At 45.2% G+C, this 18,692-nt stretch overlaps 1 protein-coding gene and 1 pseudogene across 20 annotated transcripts in view; one reads left to right on the top strand and one right to left on the bottom strand.

Moving 5' to 3' along the window:
- LOC310681968 (serine/threonine-protein kinase PAK 6-like) overlaps positions 1-18,692 on the top strand; it is a 46,399-nt gene that overhangs the window by 22,900 nt on the left and 4,807 nt on the right. For all 19 annotated transcript variants that reach the window (XM_083450192.1, XM_083450199.1, XM_083450203.1 and 16 more), the window contains 5 exons: positions 1,161-1,369; positions 4,742-5,374; positions 12,807-13,292; positions 14,227-14,360; positions 16,833-16,959. In XM_083450192.1, coding sequence (XP_083306318.1) covers positions 1,166-1,369; positions 4,742-5,374; positions 12,807-13,292; positions 14,227-14,360; positions 16,833-16,959 — 1,584 coding nt within the window. In that variant the 5' untranslated portion in view covers positions 1,161-1,165. The remainder of the gene's footprint in view (positions 1-1,160; positions 1,370-4,741; positions 5,375-12,806; positions 13,293-14,226; positions 14,361-16,832; positions 16,960-18,692) is intronic.
- Positions 17,369-17,949, bottom strand: LOC310682426 (large ribosomal subunit protein eL24-like; annotated as a pseudogene). The gene has a single exon. The product of its transcript is annotated as a large ribosomal subunit protein eL24-like (transcript).

Genomic DNA, 18,692 nt, shown 5'->3' with positions numbered 1-18,692 from the left:
GCGGCTGCAACTGTGGGGGAGGAACTCAGCTGCTGTGATCTCCTCTGCAGGAACCTGTGTGTTCACACTAAACCATGGTTTAGTGCAAGATGGAGCTGTTCCACCAGGTCTTTGGCCAGGGTTCAGTCTGACTCCCTCTCCCCTTTCATAAGAACTTGAATGAAAGTGGCCTCCCAGTTTTTCTCACAGGTGCATATAAGTTCAGCACAAACAGTTGGGCCTGGTGAGCATTTAAGGTTCCCAGCCCTAATCTGCAGGTTGCCATCTGATTGGGTTTTATTCTGATCCTGATCTGATTATAGGATGTATTTTAATTGATTGCCTGATTTTATGTTAATGTGTTATACATTTGATGTTAGCCGCTCTGAGCCCGGTTTTGGCCGGGGTATAAATAATAATAATAATAATAATAATAATAATAATAAGTGTTATGTGAAAATCAGGTTACCTTTAATCATCAACCCCTTTGTCTTTACCATTTAGATGCTCATGTTTTGGGTTCCCAACTGTCTTCAGAGAAGGAATGGCTGCTCTACGTATTTCATGAGCAACATTTGAATCTTGTCCATTTAAAAACCTGTTCATTAATTAAATCTAGGCTCTTTTGTGGGCACCGTGATGTAGTTTGCAGACAAAATGAACTTCCCTCTGAAGTCAGCATGTCACAGTGGTGCAGTATTATAATCATCCAGCTATTACGGACTGCGCTGACCCCAGAAAATAGGGCAGGATGGCAAAGAATACATTCAGAATATGTGGTACATATTTTTGCTTGGAGCTATGGTATTAGCTGTGACGACTGCGAGGAACAATATGGAATGCGATCACGTTAGTAAGCGTGACACTGAAGTGTGATGCATAATGCAAATATTGCCAGAAAAGTCTGTGGCTGCTACAGTAGACATTATTCCTACTGAATTCATGCTCTGCCTCTGACCCAAATTCAGAGCAAAAATATCCCAACTGTGGTAGTGAGCAGGCTCAGGAGAGCTCCTTGTGAAGTTGAAGAGCTGTGCAGGCAACTGAAATCTGAAAAGAGAGAAAGCTCTGGATGGGGAATGTGGGTCTCCAGCTGAGCCTTACAGTTGGAACGTGCGACTAGCTTCTTGTATTGTGGTCCAAAAATAAATAAATCAGCTTATTTTATCTTTCTCATCCAGGCACGATGTTCCGCAAGAAAAAGAAGAAACGCCCCGAGATCTCTGCTCCGCAGAACTTTGAGCACCGTGTGCACACCTCGTTTGATCCAAAGGAAGGGAAATTTATTGGCCTGCCTCTGCAATGGCAGAATATCTTGGACACTCTGAGGCGGCCCAAACCCGTCGTAGACCCTTCAAGAATCACCCGGGTGCAGCTTCAGCCTATGAAGGTGAGGATGAAATATCGGAACTCTCCCCAATCTTCTGGAATCTGAATTAAATAGTCCCTTCCTGTACATTTCAGCTTGTCAGATATGGAGGGGGTGCAGCAACTCCCTTATAAAGAATGGTTGCAAGGTGTGGGATTTTGTAGTTCAGAGATAAGGCAAGTAAGAGGTGACATGATAGAAGTTTATAAAATTATGCATGGCATGGAGTAAGTGGCTAGAGAAGTTCTTCCTTTTTCTCTTGTACTCAACTCGTGGACACCTAATGAAGCTGAGTGTTAGAAAATTCAGGAAAGATAAAAGAAAGTAATTTTTCATGCAATGCATAGTTGAACTATGGAACCGGCTCCCACAAGAGGAGGTGATGGCTACCAACTTGGATGGCTTAGACATATTCATGGAGGAGAGGGCTACCAGTGACTCCTAGCCATGACGGCTTTGCTCTGCCTTCACAGTTGGAGGCAGCAATGCTTTTGAATGCCAGTTGCTGGACACTACAGTAGGGGAGACGGCTCTTGCTGGTCAGATCCTGCTTGCTGTTCAGCAACTGTTCAGCTACTGTGAGAACGGGAAGCTGGACTCAATGGCCTATTTAGCGACTGCCCCTTTTCTGTGGAACACTCCTCCTGTTGAGATAGAACAGGCACCCACTATCCACACTTTCCGGAAACAATTGAAGACATCTTTGCTCCAACAGGCTTTCGCAGCTGGATGTTTGCCATGGGTGTCTATTTTATATGGTTTTAGATGTTGGTTTTTTAAAACAGGTTTTTTGTATGATTAATACATTAGCAACAACTTTCAATGGTATAGGATCCCTTTTCTCTTTCCCGTCTGGGCACTCTTCATCTCACTTTGGAATTGATGTTGTCCTTTATTTTTCTTTAACTGCCTAGATACAATCTCATTCCACCTTGGGAAAGCATGTGTGAAGCAAACTGTCTCGAAGCCCGTTCTGTTGCATTAACCCAGAAATTATGAGTATGGGAGATTATTGTTTGAGAGAGACTGAAGAGGCCAAGCAGTCCCTCTTGAGTGGGCTCCTTGACCTGAGTGTTTGTTTCTGCCATTTCCTCCCCATCCACCCCCGCAACTCTTTTTTCATTAAATTATCACCACATACAGAGCAAGAAGCCCAACCCATCTGCCAGGGCCCGTCTCCTGAGCCAGCTGGGTGGCTGACAGAGCAAGTCAGACTGTTGACAAAAAGAGCACATATGCGTGCCTGCACAAGTAGATGGATGCATTTCCATGGCAGAAGTGGAGAGAAGGAACATCCTAGTCCTAGTACAGATCCCCATGTTCCTGATAGGGCAGCATATTTGTTCAAGCTTTTCTCTGCCTATTTTAGAATCGCTACCACCAGCCAGAATAGGTAGAGAGAGAGGAAAGAGGTAGTTATGGTTGGGTCATAGGATTGGCTTAAACCCAGATGGATGGATCAGGCCTTCCTGACCGATTACGGAGTAGCACATACGCATATGTGAATGCTCTCTTGGAGTCCTCTACCCTATTTATATCTATTACAGTGAACTGCATCCTTACATGAGTAAGGGAGTCAGTAGTCAGAAGAAGCTACTGTTTTGACTGCTGCAGTTAATTCAGCTTGTGTTTTATGAAGGCACTGCAGAGAAGTTAGCAAAGGGAAGAAGTTCTCTTCTCACTCCAGGGGAAGTCCCCCCCCCCATACAGATTGGGAATGGTGCCAGGAGAAGGCATGGGTATTGTATCGGGCCTCCCTGTGGTGAAATAGATGGTGTTAGTTAATAGATTCTTAAGCTTCTTACTTCCTAAGTAAATGAGTTGGCTAAGCTGCAAGGTAGATAAGGTGTGGGAGGGGCAGGCGTCTGGGATGGAGAGACGTGTGTGCTATACTCAGGTTACATATGCTTCAGGTTACATACTCTTCAGGTTACTGACTCCGCTAACCCAGAAATATTACCTCAGGTTAAGAACTTTGCTTCAGGATGAGAACAGAAATAGTGTTCCAGCGGCGCAGCGGCAGCAGGAGGCCCCATTAGCTAAAGTGGTGCTTCAGGTTAAGAACAGTTTCAGGTTAAGAATGGACCATTGGAATGAACTAAGTACTTAACCCGAGGTACCACTGTATTACGTTCCAGAATCAACATTATTTGCACATGGTCACAATATGATTTGTCTCAGAGTGGAGCCAGTTTCTTACTGTGGGCGAGTTGGTCGGTGAGAACATAAAGCTATCATTATTATAGATTTAGTATTGCAGATGATTTCCCCCACAGCATTTTGATACATCACTCAGCAAGGGGCAGCAGGCAGCGAGAACAAGACTGTGGATTGTATCCAAATAGCTGGTTCATCATGTGTGCATTTACTGTGGCTTAACTCCAGACTCTTCCCTTCTCATATTGTCTATTCCAAAATCTCCTAAAGGCTCTCCATGGCTCAAAGGAGACCTGCACTGCTAGAGATATGTCTTTAATGCATGAGCAAGACTTTGGTTGGAGCTGCTGCAGGGTGCAATGGTAGGAGCTGAATGGGTGCATCTCCTCCCCCCTTCCATTAATGCAACTATTGTTGTGTGTTTGTCAATGACTGAACATGGCTCCAGTTTTTAAACAAATAGCAATTAAAAACAAATAGCAGGAGGCACAAATGTACTGTCTATCTGAGGCTTTGCATGAGGTATATTTTTCAGCACCTTGCCATGTTAAGTATTTTTGTAGGTAGCGCCAAGCCTTTTTCCAATTCAAGTTCAGCATCACACAGGAGATGACCATCTCGACTGTGAGTCCTGGAAGACCTGCTCCCAGTCTTGCAGGTGCTTTCCACCTGCGTGGGAGGGCAGGGCCCTGACGGACTCCAGCTACAAAAACTAGGGTGCTGAACAGAGACTTGGGCTGGGGTGTTGTTTGGGGTTTTTGTTATTGGGGGGGGGGGGGAGTTGTTGCTCTCGAATTTTTATATCTTTATTTTAGATCTTGTGATTTATGTGGCAATTGTTCAGTTTGCTTGTGTATTTTAAATGTTTTATTTATTGTTTATGACTACTTTTGTCATGTTGTAGTTATGTATATTTCTATGTTGTAAAGTGCCTTGAGCATGGTTTGAACTGTGGAAAAGTGGCATACAAATAAAATTTTGTATGTAATCTTTATTAAATTTGTATACCACCCTTCATCTGTAGATCTCAAGGCACTTCATAGCATATGTACCGTATGTATGCATGTAAAGCAGAATGTGCTTCACCCCATACATCTCTAATTCCAGTGAGAGGTAGGTTCAAGTTACACACTCAATAGTGTCAAAATGCCTGAGAATCTTCTGAATGAATCTTCTGAGAATGCCTGAACAGGTGACCACAGAACGTTAACATAGCTTTTGTTTGTTTTGTGGTAGACGGTTGTGAGAGCCAGTACATTTGAAGTGGAAGGATATATCTCTGGGATACTCAATGACATCCAGAAGCTTTCCCTCATCAGTTCAAATACCCTGAGGGGGAAAAGTCCCACGAGCAGGAGAAGAGCCCAGTCGCTGGGGCTTCTGGGAGAAGATGGACCCACTGACATGTACCTACAGTGTGCGGAACCAGACTGGGCAGACAAATATGGAAACTACCTCAACTGCAATGGTGGGAGCAAGTCCTCGAGACGGCAGACTTTATGGCCAGATTATAAACCTGCATTGGACGGACAGGCTCACTCCAATGGCCTCGTAATGAAAGCGCAGTCTCTTGGCCCTTCAGAATTCCAGGGCGCAAACAGCCGCTTTATCCCACTCTCCTCAGGTTTTCAGCGCCAGCAATACATCCCAGTTCCTGAGGCAAACAGTGAAGATGCTGGAAGGGCATGGAGCTCCGAAGAGCACTACGCTCAGCCTATCCAGGGGAGCCAAGCTAATTCGAGGCCACCCGGGGAAGGCAGTCCTGACTCCAAATCGAGAGACAACAGCTTGAAGAGGAGGCTCTTGAGAAGCGTGTTCCCCTCGTCCAGCGCCTCAAACAAGATCGGAAACAGCCAAACACAGATAAAGGTATGTTTATTTTGTGCCAGAGAGGTTGGTGCCTTTCAAGTACAGTTCTGAAGGTCAATATGGCTTCTAATAGTTTAAAGTTAATGTCAGGCCAGGGCTTATGCTTGCATTATGGAGCAGCTATTGGTCTAAATTTGCACTGATGTTACACCAATGACACAATCCACAGAGCATGCGCAATATATGCTGGTATATTCTTTGGCAAACTGTATTTCCTCTTGTTGCCCACAGTACAGCTGTCAAGGGAGCCAAGACAAACAAGCAAATCTATGTCTGCAATCATCATAATCTGCTTGTCAATGTCATTGTCCTTGGCAGTAGTGTAGTGGCGAATTCATGGTGGTCACACCCATGCGCCGTTCTAAGATCATACAGCTTTCTTGGATTAAACAATAATCTTATAATTATATCATAGCCATAATTAAGGATGCATTGCCCCAATCAGTGCAGATCTCCATGTTTTGCCTTTTAGCCAAATCTACTATTTTCTGTGCACTTACGTGGGCAAATGATTTGGAGCTCCAACATCCTCTTTGGGAGGGACTTAAGTTGTGTTTTCTGTGAAGTTCTATTGTATGGAGCAGAACTTGCACACCATTCTTTTGAAGCTGGAGCACTGTATGCTTTCAGTGTTCCTAGATGCTTAGCTTTGGAGCATGAAGTGACTACAAAGCTCCCCTTTCATGTTCATTGGGTGGCTGTAGGACTCTGGAGACAGGGACCCTGCTGCAGAATAGTATCAGGTCTTGGACAATCCATTACTCTGGATCACTATGCAACTAGTCCTTGGACCCTCTACTTTTCTTCAAAACGTATGTTTCTAGGCCTCATGACGACACGGAAGTGCAATGAAATTTGATATTTGTGTACTAAAGACCCATGTGTTCCAGAATCTGAGACTACCTATTATTCTTCTCATGGGGAGAAAATCATAATTGGGGCTGAATTTTGAGTGAGAAAATACCTGTTGGAAATATGGTGAATGCAGCTGCCCTGCCCTCGAATGGCCATTCATTCACTTAAGCTCTCAAGGTTGCATTTGTTTAAGAAAATAAAATGGTAGATCAGTGGTTCTTAAGCAGTGGGCTGGGACCCACCAGTGGGCTTGTGTCATTGTCTGCCTCCTTCCTGGCCTGCTCTGCCCCAAGCAACCCAGTCATATTTTTTTTTATTATAATATTTATTTATTTATTTATTTATTTATTTATTTAGCAAACAAGCTGGGAATACAAAGGAAAGGAACCAGAGAGGAAAGTTGTTACAGGAGGAAGAAGTGAATGTAGAAGGACTGGAGGGAGGGATGAAAACAAACCTGACAGGCTGGGGTGCATGTGCTGAAAGTAAGGCACAAGTTGAGTGTGAAAGGAGAATGTGATAAGAAACTACAAGAGATGGGTAAAAATACTTAGAGAGGCAAGTAGGAGTGGGAAGGGGAAAATATAAAAGAAAAAGCCTTCTCCATGTAGAGACACTGGATCAGCAAATTCTGTCTAAATTGAAGAGGCTGAGTCACAATACCTCCAGAGCCAACATCTGTCGTAGCTTGAGGAAAGTTGAGCTATGGAACTCCTCGCAGCAAGGAAAATGCTGTGGTAAAGAATTTATCAAAATTGAGTTGATATCCATGGAAAATTATGCTAGTCATTGATAGGTGGATATGCCAAATGCTGTCTCCATTTGCCACTTTCTGGTGGGCTTTGCCCCTGCACTGTCATTTGGTGGCTGGTGGGCCTCAGTCATTTTCCACGGTCTCACCTGAAGGTAGAAAGCTTGAGAACCCCTGTGCTGGAGGCAGGATTCCTGTGACTGCATGGCCCCACACAGATCCTTGGCCTTCCTGATGTCTCCCACCTCACACAAACACTGTGCCAATGCCTTTTTTTACTTTTACCAAAACGGCTTTTATGAAATTAAATGCCTTAGTTACAATTCTAGTTCCATCTCTTCTCCATATTAAATCAACCTGAGTATAGCTCATGATTTACAGGATTTCTTCAGTAATCACTTTCAGTTTACGGATGCCAGAACAAAATCCAAAACAGAGTTCCCTGTGTGGTTGCACATCAGCTGCTAGTCGGGGAGGCTGAGCAGCCTAAACAAAGTCCCTTCACCTCTAACCTCTTTGGGGCTTCCTCTGCTGTCTCTGCTGTCTTTTTCGAACTCCATGAGCCACAAGGACTCTTCAGTCTTGCACCGCTTCCTGATATGATTCTATTTATTTCATTATTTTCCGGCACTTCACATATACACAGTTGTGCGTGAGTAGAACTTGTGTATATGGGGTGTGTGTGTGAAATGTCTGTAATTTTAATAATGGCACTCCTGGCTTTCCCTTCCTCAATCTGATTCTGAATGGTGCTTTCAGACATCCAGGATTAAAAACCAATTCAGCCTTTAATGCTGTGAATTCTTTGGAAGCTGGTTGTGCGCGACTCCTGCAGTGTCAGCTGGTTGCTGCTATTGACTAACCACGTTTGTTCTGGGCCAGCCAAGAGGAGGAAGCTCAGCTGAAAGTGTGTTGAGTTCTGGCTGACTCAGAACATATTCATAAATGCAAGAGGATGACACACACTGTGGTTGCTCAGCGAGAGCAGATTGCAAGTAGTGAGCGAGTCAGGCTGCGGCCCATGTTAACTTGACCTAGATTGCAGCATCACCACTCTTTCCCCTAAAGAGTGTTTGCAGAACACCTTGAGGCCTCTGCTGGTTTCTCATTCTGTGTCTTTCCTTTCAGTGAAAGGGGGGAAAGCAAAATGGTATGGATCACACAAGTAGGAATTGGTGACTCTTGTCAGTTTCAGTTTCCTTCAGTTTCTCATTTTTCCACTTTCAGCTTTCCACAGCAGTTTGTGTGTTACTTTAAAGTCCTTATGAAAATTCATCATCAGTTAGTTTTTGCTAATACAGTCAAACCTTGGTTGCCGAATGTAATCCGTTCCGGAAGACTGTTCGACTTCCGAAACAGTCAACAATCCAGGCGCGGCTTCCGATTGGTTGCAAGAGCTTCTTGCACTCAAGTGGAAGCTGTGTTGGACATTCAGATTCCGAAAAATGTTTAAAAAACTGGAGTGTTTACTTCTGGGTTATCGACGTTCAGGAGCTGAAACTTTAGAAAATGGAGCCGTTCGAGAACCGAGGTTTGACTGTACAGTGGTACCTCGGGTTACATACGCTTCAGGTTACATACGCTTCAGGTTACAGACTCTGCTAACCCAGAAATAGTGCTTCAGGTTAAGAACTTTGCTTCAGGATAAGAACAGAAATCGTGCTCCAGCGGTGCGGTGGCAGCAGGAGGCCCCATTAGCTAAAGTGGTGCTTCAGGTTAAGAACAGTTTCAGGATAAGTACGGACCTCCGGAACGAATTAAGTGCTTAACCTGAGGTACCACTGTATAGACATATTTGTATGTAATTTTGCCTGATATGCATGTTTCTGCAAAGCAGTTTTACCTAATATAACTCATTTTTATATAGGATTATATTATTTCACTAATATGTAGATTTATATGCCCCCTGGTATGTATATTTTTGTTCACATGACATGCCTGGAGAACTGCATTGCAAAATTTGGAGAAGCATAGATTTTGAAAGGTATTTCAGTTCGCATATTGTTTCAGAAAGTAAGAATTAGGTCGATTCATCTTTCAGTGTGAACTGAATCTATTTTCTCCTCCATCCCTAGACAGTAAGGAGGTCAAGTCACTGAGGGAGGGGGAACCACAGAGGTGTCTTGCCTGAGGCCCCTCCAGATTGTGGAACCAACACTTGTTAGAGTGATAGCAGAAGGGACAGGTCATTTCAGTGGTGGGCTGTATTCTGTGGAACTCCCTTCCAAGCGATGCATGGTTGGCCCCTTCAAACGTGGCATTCAGAAATGCTTAAAAAAACACCTTTCTCTTTCGAGCACCTTTTAACTGATGTACTTTTATTGGACCCAGCTATACAATTCTGTGATTCTATGATGCTGGCAAAGTGTTTCTACTGCCTGGATTATATTTCAAAGTATGTCTGCTTACTTTTTGTATTTTATTTTTTAAATTAGAAAGTTTATACAGTGGTACCTTGGGTTAAGAACTGAATTCGTTCCGGAGGTCCGTTGTTAACCTGAAACTGTTCTTAACCTGAAGCACCACTTTAGCTAATGGGGCCTCCTGCTGCTGCCGCTGCACGATTTCTGTTCTCATCCTGAAGCAAAGTTCTTAACCCGAGGTATTATTTCTGGGTTAGCGGAGTCTGTAACCTGAAGCGTATGTAACCTGAAGCATATGTAACCCGAGGTACCACTGTAATACGATAATGAGTATTTATGTTTATACTGCTGCTCACTGCCTTCAGAGAACTTTGTGCATCCTATAAACATTTAAAATAAACAAAAAGAACAAATTTCTGTTTTTCTAGGCACATGGCTACTTGTGCGTGTGTGTTTTTAGAAAGCTTGACATGGAGAATGGATATTTGGTCTAATCATTAGGAAGGAAGGCCTCTGTGAGCAATGGCACCTCTTTTTTTGGGTGCTCTAGGTTACACAAAACACGTCTGTAAAACAAAGCTGGAGGTTTGAAAACACCTTTCCTCCAGGAACGTGTCTCAGCTGGAATGGAAGGGTGGTGCAGGTAGAAGACGGGGAAGTAATTTTCAACAGGCAGTTACTTGTAACTGTGTGTGTGTGTGTGTGTGTGTGTGTGTGTGTGTCCCCAACCCACAATGTGTTACTAAGCAAAATAAATGTGCATTTCCCTGTGTGTGTGTGTACCCACAGAGGTCAATAGGTTAAAAAATAAAAGCTTATCTTAGATAGTTCACTATGTACAGTCAAGGTGGAGTATAGGTGCTGGGAAAACAGGAAAACTTCCTCTCCTCTCTATTATATTATGTATTTGTTTGTCAAAGCCACACCTCCTTAAGGTTAAGGCCACTGACTTTCAGCTACTTAATAAGGACAGCATTTGAACCTAGAAAAAGAAGCTTGCGACTCAGTCTGGGCCCACAGTGGATGTGCTTCTTTAATCCCCCACAGACACTGCTTTCTCCAGCCCAGCTAACCAAACGGCTGCTTTCAGATGCATCTGTGTCTTGGCTGCCACTTTACCTGTCCATATCCTGAGAGGTTTTAGCTGATTCAAATCTCTTCCCTCACCAAGCCATGAAACCCATATTTTCTCAGCTGGGCCTACCTCACAGGGCGGTTGTGATTATAAAACGAAGTAATCCCCCATCTACGCCACCCTGAACTACTTGGAGAAGAAGTGGGATGGGATAGAAATGTAAATGATAGCAACAACGTTCATCTCATGCGGCTCTCTATTAATTTAGGTGTTTCAAGCCAAGCTGTAGCAAACTGCTGATCTTCTAGAACTCTTTTCCTCTTAGATTGGGCTTATGTTGTGTTCTGTCATAAAGCAAGGCTGGTTCTCTTCAGTAGTGTCCTGGGGGATTCTTGTATTCTTCAGGAAAGAAATCTAACTTCTTTTGAAATAACCTAAAACCAATGCAATAAAAGCATTAATGCTGTACTACTGCAAGTCGCTGTGCCACGAGTGACACGAGGATCACTTACATTTATTGAAACTCTATGGGCATTTTTCCCAAGAGAGCGCTGGTATTATGGCCAATGTTCCAATTTGGGTAATTACATTTTCTTTTATTTGACTCTCTCACTGCATCTTCCCTTGGGTTCTTAACAGAGCACTTTTCATCCATCAATCAGATCCGTTTACAAAGTGGCCAAAAGTATTTATTCACTTTTTATGGATGGGGGATGGGGATAGATACTCTGGCTAGCATTGGCTCTTGCAGATCTCAGGCAAAGAGAGGTCTATCACTTAATTTTTAAGAGTATGAATTAGAGTTCTTCTTCTTTTTTGTTTGTTTGGTTGCTGCCTCAAGAACAGATAATGTTGGTGGTTGTTTTTGTTTTTTTTGGAAGAGTTAATGACTGATTAGGGACTCGGGTGGCGCTGTGGGTAAAAGCCTCAGCGCCTAGGGCTTGCCGATCGAAAGGTCGGCGGTTCGAATCCCCGCGGCGGGGTGCGCTCCCATTGTTCGGTCCCAGCGCCTGCCAACCTAGCAGTTCGAAAGCACTCCCGGGTGCAAGTAGATAAATAGGGACCGCTTACTAGCAGGAAGGTAAATGGCGTTTCCGTGTGCGGCTCTGGCTCGCCAGAGCAGCGATGTCAGAAGTGTCTCCGGACAGCGCTGGCCCCCGGCCTCTTGAGTGAGATGGGCGCACAACCCTAGAGTCTGTCAAGACTGGCCCGTACGGGCAGGGGTACCTTTACCTTTAATGACTGATTGATTTGTTGTCATACAGATACTAGAAGTGTGAAATGTTTTGTTGCATGGAATCAAATCGTTTAAGTTTCTAGTGTGCGTGTTTTGAAAAGTCAACTAGCTTTAACAAATAAAACTGAGCAACTATGTTTTTTAATGCATTGTGAGTGTTCTTGCATATAACACAGAAAACTTGTTTTCAAGGGGTGGGGGCATGTTCTTAGCCTTCTCTGGATGTCTACAACAAGCATTTCCCCTTGTTGTACTTCTGTCATCACCAAACCAGTTTTTCAAGAGGTTCGCAGCATGTTAGAAGGTGCATTGGAAAACACAAATCTCCCCTTTCCAAGCATAACCAGCACTTTGCTGATAGAGATGTGTACATTTGGTGTGGTGTGTCACTGTAAATCAGTGACCTCATTCACGTGTCATGGTAAGCCATACTTAACCGTTTCCTGTGAATACACCTGTCTGAGCCTTTTCACTCATCCCTGCTAGCGTGGAAAGGAAACAAACTGCTGTTAGTGTTACATCTAAACAAGAGATTGCAATTTGTATCACACCAAAGAAATCACAACCAGTAAGCTAAGAACCATTTAGGCTTGTTTGTCGCTATTACAAACTTCATGTAGTTCATCCTGAAACAGCCCTGGGTATAGTTTTTGATTGTTCAAATTGTAGAGGAACAGGAGAACCTGGCACCCCTGTGGACATCACACAAGGCCACAGATCTCCCCTGGTCTTGCGGTGCATGCCAGCCACAGCAGGAAGGGAGAGACAAGCAAAGTGCTGTGACTGGCCTGATGCATTGGGCATGGGGGCTTGCTTGGGATCAGCCCCACCTCGCCCTCAAAACACACCACTTGTGGCTTTTTGCTGGCTACCAACCATGGAGCTCATGCCAGCGATACTCCTGGATGCCTGCCCATTCAGCAGGTGGGATGAAGAGCTTTGCATCATTCCACAGGTAGGGGCCAGTGGAACCTGGCAGGGCTGGACCAGGGGCCCCTTCCATGTCCTCCATGCCAGGGCAAAGCAGGTTCAGATTGCACCCTTAAGCAATTAACGATTCAACAGAAATTCATTTGAGAAATGGACTGAGATTTTGTAAAACTGACTTGATAGCCCTCCTAATAATGCCATTTTCTCCTGCTCTCCTCCAGCCCAGTCCTTTCTTCCGACCGCCACAGCACTGGGGTTCACCGCACAGCCCTGCTGCCAAATCCCAGTCCCTTCCCTCGGACCAGCCAGCGCCAGAGTATGCTCGGATTTCAGAAGCTGGGACCCCTCAGAAATCCCCGACCGCAGAGACTGCAGCGGCCCTGCCTCCAGGCCGGCCGTCGCCCGCGGGGTCCCCCCGGAACAGACACACCCAAACCAGCTCCAGCAACCTCCACCTTCCCTTGGACTCGAAAGCCCAGCCATCCAGTGAGGATCCGGTTGTCGTAACTCACGAGCAGTTCAAAGCTGCTTTGAGGATGGTGGTGGACCAAGGCGACCCCAGGACGATGCTGGAAAACTATGTTAAGATTGGGGAGGGGTCTACAGGTATCGTCTGCATTGCACGCGAGAAGCATTCTGGACGGCAGGTGGCAGTGAAGATGATGGACTTGCGGAAGCAGCAGCGACGAGAGCTCCTTTTCAACGAGGTGACTAGATGAGGGAAGAGGTGAATGGGATGGCAAGGAATACTGAATGGGGTGGATCCAGATTTAGGTTAGCTGAGCTTTAGTCCACTGAAATCAAAGGGATTTGAGTTAGACATGACTAAATTGCCCTATTGATTTCAATGGGACTAAAATATGCCTAACTGGAACCAGTCCTGTATTTCTAAAGGCAGTCGACAAAGAGAATATTGGCCAGATTACAAAAGAGGGTGATAGTAGTTAATATAGAGTAGAGAGATGAATGAAGGCAGTGAATACTCCAGGCAGGCTATTGATCTGCGACGTTTGGGATGTACCGTATTTTTCACCCTATAGGACACACTTTTCCCCCTCCAAAAATGAAGGGGAAATGTGTGTGCATCCTATGGGGAGAATGCAGGCTTTCGCTGAAGCCTGGAGAGCGAGAGGAGTCGGTGCGCTGACCCCTCTCGCTCTCCATGCTTCAGGAAGCTATCCGCAAGCCTTGCGCGCCCAGCGGGAGGTCCTGCTGGGCGCGCAAGGCTTGGGGTGGCAGCCTGCAGCACGAAGCACGGGGCGCCCTCCGGAGGACGCGACGTGCTTCGGTGTCCGCAAGCCTTGCGCACCCGGCGGGAGGGGCGCACAAGGCTTGTGGGCAGCAGCCTGTTCTGTGGGCTGGGGGGGGGAATAAATTTTTTTTATTCATTTCCCCCCCCCCCAAAAAAAAACCGAGGTGCGTCCTATGGGCCAGTGCGCCTTATAGGGTGAAAAATACGGTAAATGTTTGGAACTTATTTTTGATGTTGTGAGATTGCACCGTTTGGTGATCCAGTTTGCTTTGTGCAAACTGTATCTGATGGAAAGTCCCATTGTGCACACAGAAATCCTTGCACTGATAGTTACTTTGCACTGCGCTGGATGCAAGTCTCAGTTCCATGTCTATCCGCATCTTTCTCAGGTGGTGATAATGAGAGACTACCAACATGACAATGTGGTGGAGATGTACAAAAGCTATCTGGTTGGTGATGAGCTCTGGGTGCTGATGGAATTTCTCCAGGGAGGAGCCCTCACGGATATTCTGTCCCAAATCAGGTAGGTTAAAACAACACATTTCTTCCCTCCTTTCCTGCCTAAAATATCATAGAATCATAGAACTATAGAATCGGAAGAATCCCCGAGGGTCATCACGTCCAACCCCCTGCAATGCAGGAATCTCAACTAAAGCATCCTGAGGGAGACTGTTCCACTCTCGAACAGCCCTTACCAACAGAAAGTTCTTCCTGTTGTTTAGTTGGAAACTCCCTTCTTGTCACCACCCTACCCTCTGGAGCAGGATAAAACACGCTTGTTCCCTCTTCCATGTGACAGCCCTTTAGATATTTGAATATGGCTATCCTATCTCCTCTCAGTCTCCTCTTAAAGGTAAAGGTAAAGGGACCCCTGACCATTAGGTCCAGTCGTGACCGACTTTGGGGTTGTGGCACTCATCTCGTTTTATTGGCCAAGGGAGCTGGCGTACAGCTTCCAGGTCACGTGGCCAGCATGACTGAGCCGCTTCTGGCAAACCAGAGCAGCGCACGGAAATGCCGTTTACCTTCCTGCCGGAGCGGTACCTATTTATCTACTTGCACTTTGACGTCCTTTCGAACTGCTAGGTTGGTAGGAGCAGGGACCGAGCAACAGGAGCTCACCCAGTCAAGGGGATTCAAACCGCCAGCCTTCTGATTGGCAAGTCCTAGGCTCTGTGGTTTAACCCACAGCGCCACCCGCATCCCAGTCTCCTCTTAGCCAGGCTAAACATACCCAATCTTGGGCCAGTAACCATCTGTCAGCCTGATCAATCTCAATGGGTTGTTGTAAGAATAGAATAATAATAATAATAATAATAATAATAATAATAATAATAATAATAATTTATTATTTATACTCCGCCCTCCCCAAGCAAGGCCGGGCTCAGAGCGGCTTACAAGCAATAATAAAAACAAGAGGAATGATTACAACTTAAATACAAAAGTAAAATACAACATTAAAATAATGGAACATTAAAATATTAAAATGTTTTTAAATGACGAAGAACCATGTAAATTGGCTCGAGATACTTGAGGAAAGGCAGGATACAGATGTAATAAATAAATGATAGCTTCCGTCAACATAAGACAAATTCATGGACCATGGGGCTATCAAGAACTACTGGCCCTGGTATCTGTGTCTTATCTCCACTGTCAGAGGCAGCATATCCCTCTGAACGCCAGTTTCAGGAGAGCACAAATAAGGTGTGTGCTGTTGCTTCTCATAGGCGTCTGATTGGCCACTGTGAGAATAAATAAGAATGCAGTCCAATAAACACAAGTTCCCATCAGCCACACCCAGCTAGCAGCCACTGGGGATGAATAGGCCTAGCGAGATCAGTAATGTAAATAAATACACAAAGAGGGACAATTACTTTCTGTCGCAAGCTGCCCACTCCCAGGATTTGTTGAGCTCAAGTTCTACAGTGTTAAATTTGCTAATAAATTCTACCTTGGCAGTTTCCCACTGGTGCAATGTATAAAGGTGATATTGTGTGACTCCAGCATGCTGCCCCAACCTGGTTTGCTTGTGCAAAACTTACATGGGGGTTAGACTATGTCTTGCCTTTATTGAGCATTTGTTCCCGTTTGTTCGAGGGGAGGTTATACGACAATGAGCATTCATCCTGATTTCCTTGTGGGGTGTTTACAGTACACAGTATGTCTGTCATTAATCATCTGTTTATCCCACACTTTTCAGTGCATTTCTCTACTTTCCTACCCCTCCTCCCAAAAAAATCCATTTCTTTGTTACAGTGCATTTGTTGTGCTAGGGCCACAGAGCACTTTAATTCGCTTTAATTATGGATAGCTCTGTTGGTTAGAGCGTGGTGCTGATAATGCCAAGGTTGCAGGTTTGATCCCTGTATGGAACAGCTGCATATTCCTGCATATTAGGGGGTTGCACTAGATCGGGGGTAGGCAACCTAAGGCCCGGGGGCCGGATTCGGCCCAATCACCTTCTCAATCCGGCCTGCGAACGGTCCGGGAAACAGCCTGTTTTTACATGAGTAGAATGTGTGCTTTTATTTAAAATGCACCTCTGGGTTATTTGTGGGGCATAGGAATTCGTTCATATTTTTTTTCAAAATATAGTCTGGCCCAACACATGGTCTGAGGGACTGTGGACTGGCCCACGGCTGAAGAAGGTTGCTGACCCCTGGACTATATGATCCTCAGGGTCCCTTCTAACTCTTCAATTCTATGATTCTATGAATCCTTCCCACAAAATTCTGGAATTCTGCAAGCGTCTTTTGTATATGAAACTTCCACATAGCTATTCCAGTCACTGCAGGCCCCGTACTTCATAGATTTGTCTAATCTTTTCTAAATCAATGGTTGTGGCTACCACCATTCCATTACAAGCTCCGATACTCTGGACGGAGCAGGAAGTTCACTTAAATCTCATGCCATCAGACATAATTGGATATTTAATTGCTTCTGCTCTATGAAAGAAAATGACTTCCGATTTTTTTATTTTTGCTTCTTGTTCCAGGCTGAATGAAGAGCAAATTGCTACAGTGTGTGAGTCAGTCTTGCAGGCACTGGCTTACCTGCATTCCGAAGGTGTGATTCACAGAGACATTAAGAGTGACTCCATTCTCCTGACCCTTGATGGAAGGGTAAGAATTCCTTCGCAGTTTGGGCTCTTCTCTCTCCTCCCTGACAACGCTTTGCAAAGCTCTCTCTCCAGCTCCCCTGTGCCGTAGCAAGTTTTGTGCACTGAAAGTCACACATTCATTCCGTAGTTTAAGATAGATTTCAGGCCCATGGTGGACATCCATTCCACATGAATTAGCAATTGCAAATGGCTTTAAAAAGTAAATTGCAAGCGCCGTTGGGAGGCATCCAGATCAAGAACCCAGTGTATGTGGTGGGATTAGGAGGCTTTAACTCTTTGCCTCCCTGTGTTCCCAATTCAGATTGGGCCTTCTGTACCTGCATGGCGTGGAGCGCACACCTCCCATTGGAGCAAGTGGGGGCTCCCCCCACTGCCCCCAAAATAGCAAGCATCAGAGGGCCCAGTCCAGATTTTTATTTTATATTTTTTTGCATCTCAAATGTTTATTTCATGTAACCAAAGCAGTCAAAAAAATTAGCGTTTTCCACCAACACAAGGAGCAGAAACTTTTACAGGCTTCATGATTTTTTGCTTTGGCGCAGACTTTGAAGGTGCCTTTGTTGTGGAGGGTACAGTTTTCTTGGTAGCCTGCTTAGCCTTCTTTGCTTCCTTGGCAGCTCTAATGGCCTGTTCCCTTTGGGCTTTTCACACTTCAGGCTTTTGATTTCTCTTGGCCATTATTTCAGCCAAAGAGGCACCTGTGATTGCCCTATGGCACTTGAAAGCACGGCGGGTACGTTTCTTTTGTACCTCTTCAGACTGTCCTTTCTTGTGCTTCCACCTGTACAAAACAGTCCAGTTGATCTGGCAGGGGTTTCTCTTGGAATGGAATGCAGACTCGCATTTTGCATTCAAAAACTGAAAAAACTTGCCGGCCGGCTGCGCATAGCGGCAGCCGTGGCCTGGGTAGATCTTGTACCCGCTGAAGCTGCACAACCCAACCTTCATAATGGTGGCTGCGGGAGCTCCCTCACAGGCAACTCCAGCGGTGAAGAGAGGATCCCCCAGTCCAGATTTGAACCCCAGCAGGAGGGGTCAGGCCAAAGGTTGATGCCCCATTCCCTCTGTGGCAGGGTCCCAATTGGATCAGGCCTTTCATGCCCACACTTGACCTTTAGCAATTGCCTGGGGGTCTTTTTAATCTCACAGATGATGTATTGTCTACTATGGTCCTCAGGCAGCAGTTTGGGCAAGACTTTTGCCCAGGGGCAGCCAATGTGATGAAGCTCCAGACATCTTGGGCTACAACTCTCATAATTCCTTGCAGCCCTGTTTAGGGAAGTTTTTAATGTTTGAAGTTTTATTCTGTTTATAATGTTCTGTTGAAAGCCGCCCAGGGTGGCTGGGGTAGAAATAAATTATTATTATTATTATCATCATCATCATCAACATGCTGCTTGGAGCTGATGGGGTTTTTAGTCCACAACATCTGGAGGGCACCAAGTTGGCTACCCCTGCTTTTGTCTGAGGACTTGGATAATGTCCTGCTGCTCAGCATAGACAGCACTAGGCTAGCCAAGGGTTTGTCAAACCTTGATTCCCAAATGGCTCCGTTTCAGTTCCCGAACGCTGAAAACCTAGAAGTAAATGCTTGAAAACGTTTTTTGGAAGTCGAACATCTGACACGGCTTCCGCTTGAGTACAATAAGCTCTTGCAACCAATCAGAAGCCGCGCCTCGGTTGTCGAACATTTCGGAAGCTGAACAGGTTTCCGGAATGGATTACGTTTTACAA

Source organism: Podarcis tiliguerta, assembly GCF_965153285.1.
Source record: "Podarcis tiliguerta genome assembly, chromosome: 1".
NCBI classification, from domain to species: domain Eukaryota; kingdom Metazoa; phylum Chordata; class Lepidosauria; order Squamata; family Lacertidae; genus Podarcis; species Podarcis tiliguerta.
This window is presented reverse-complemented; position numbering and strand designations above follow the sequence as displayed.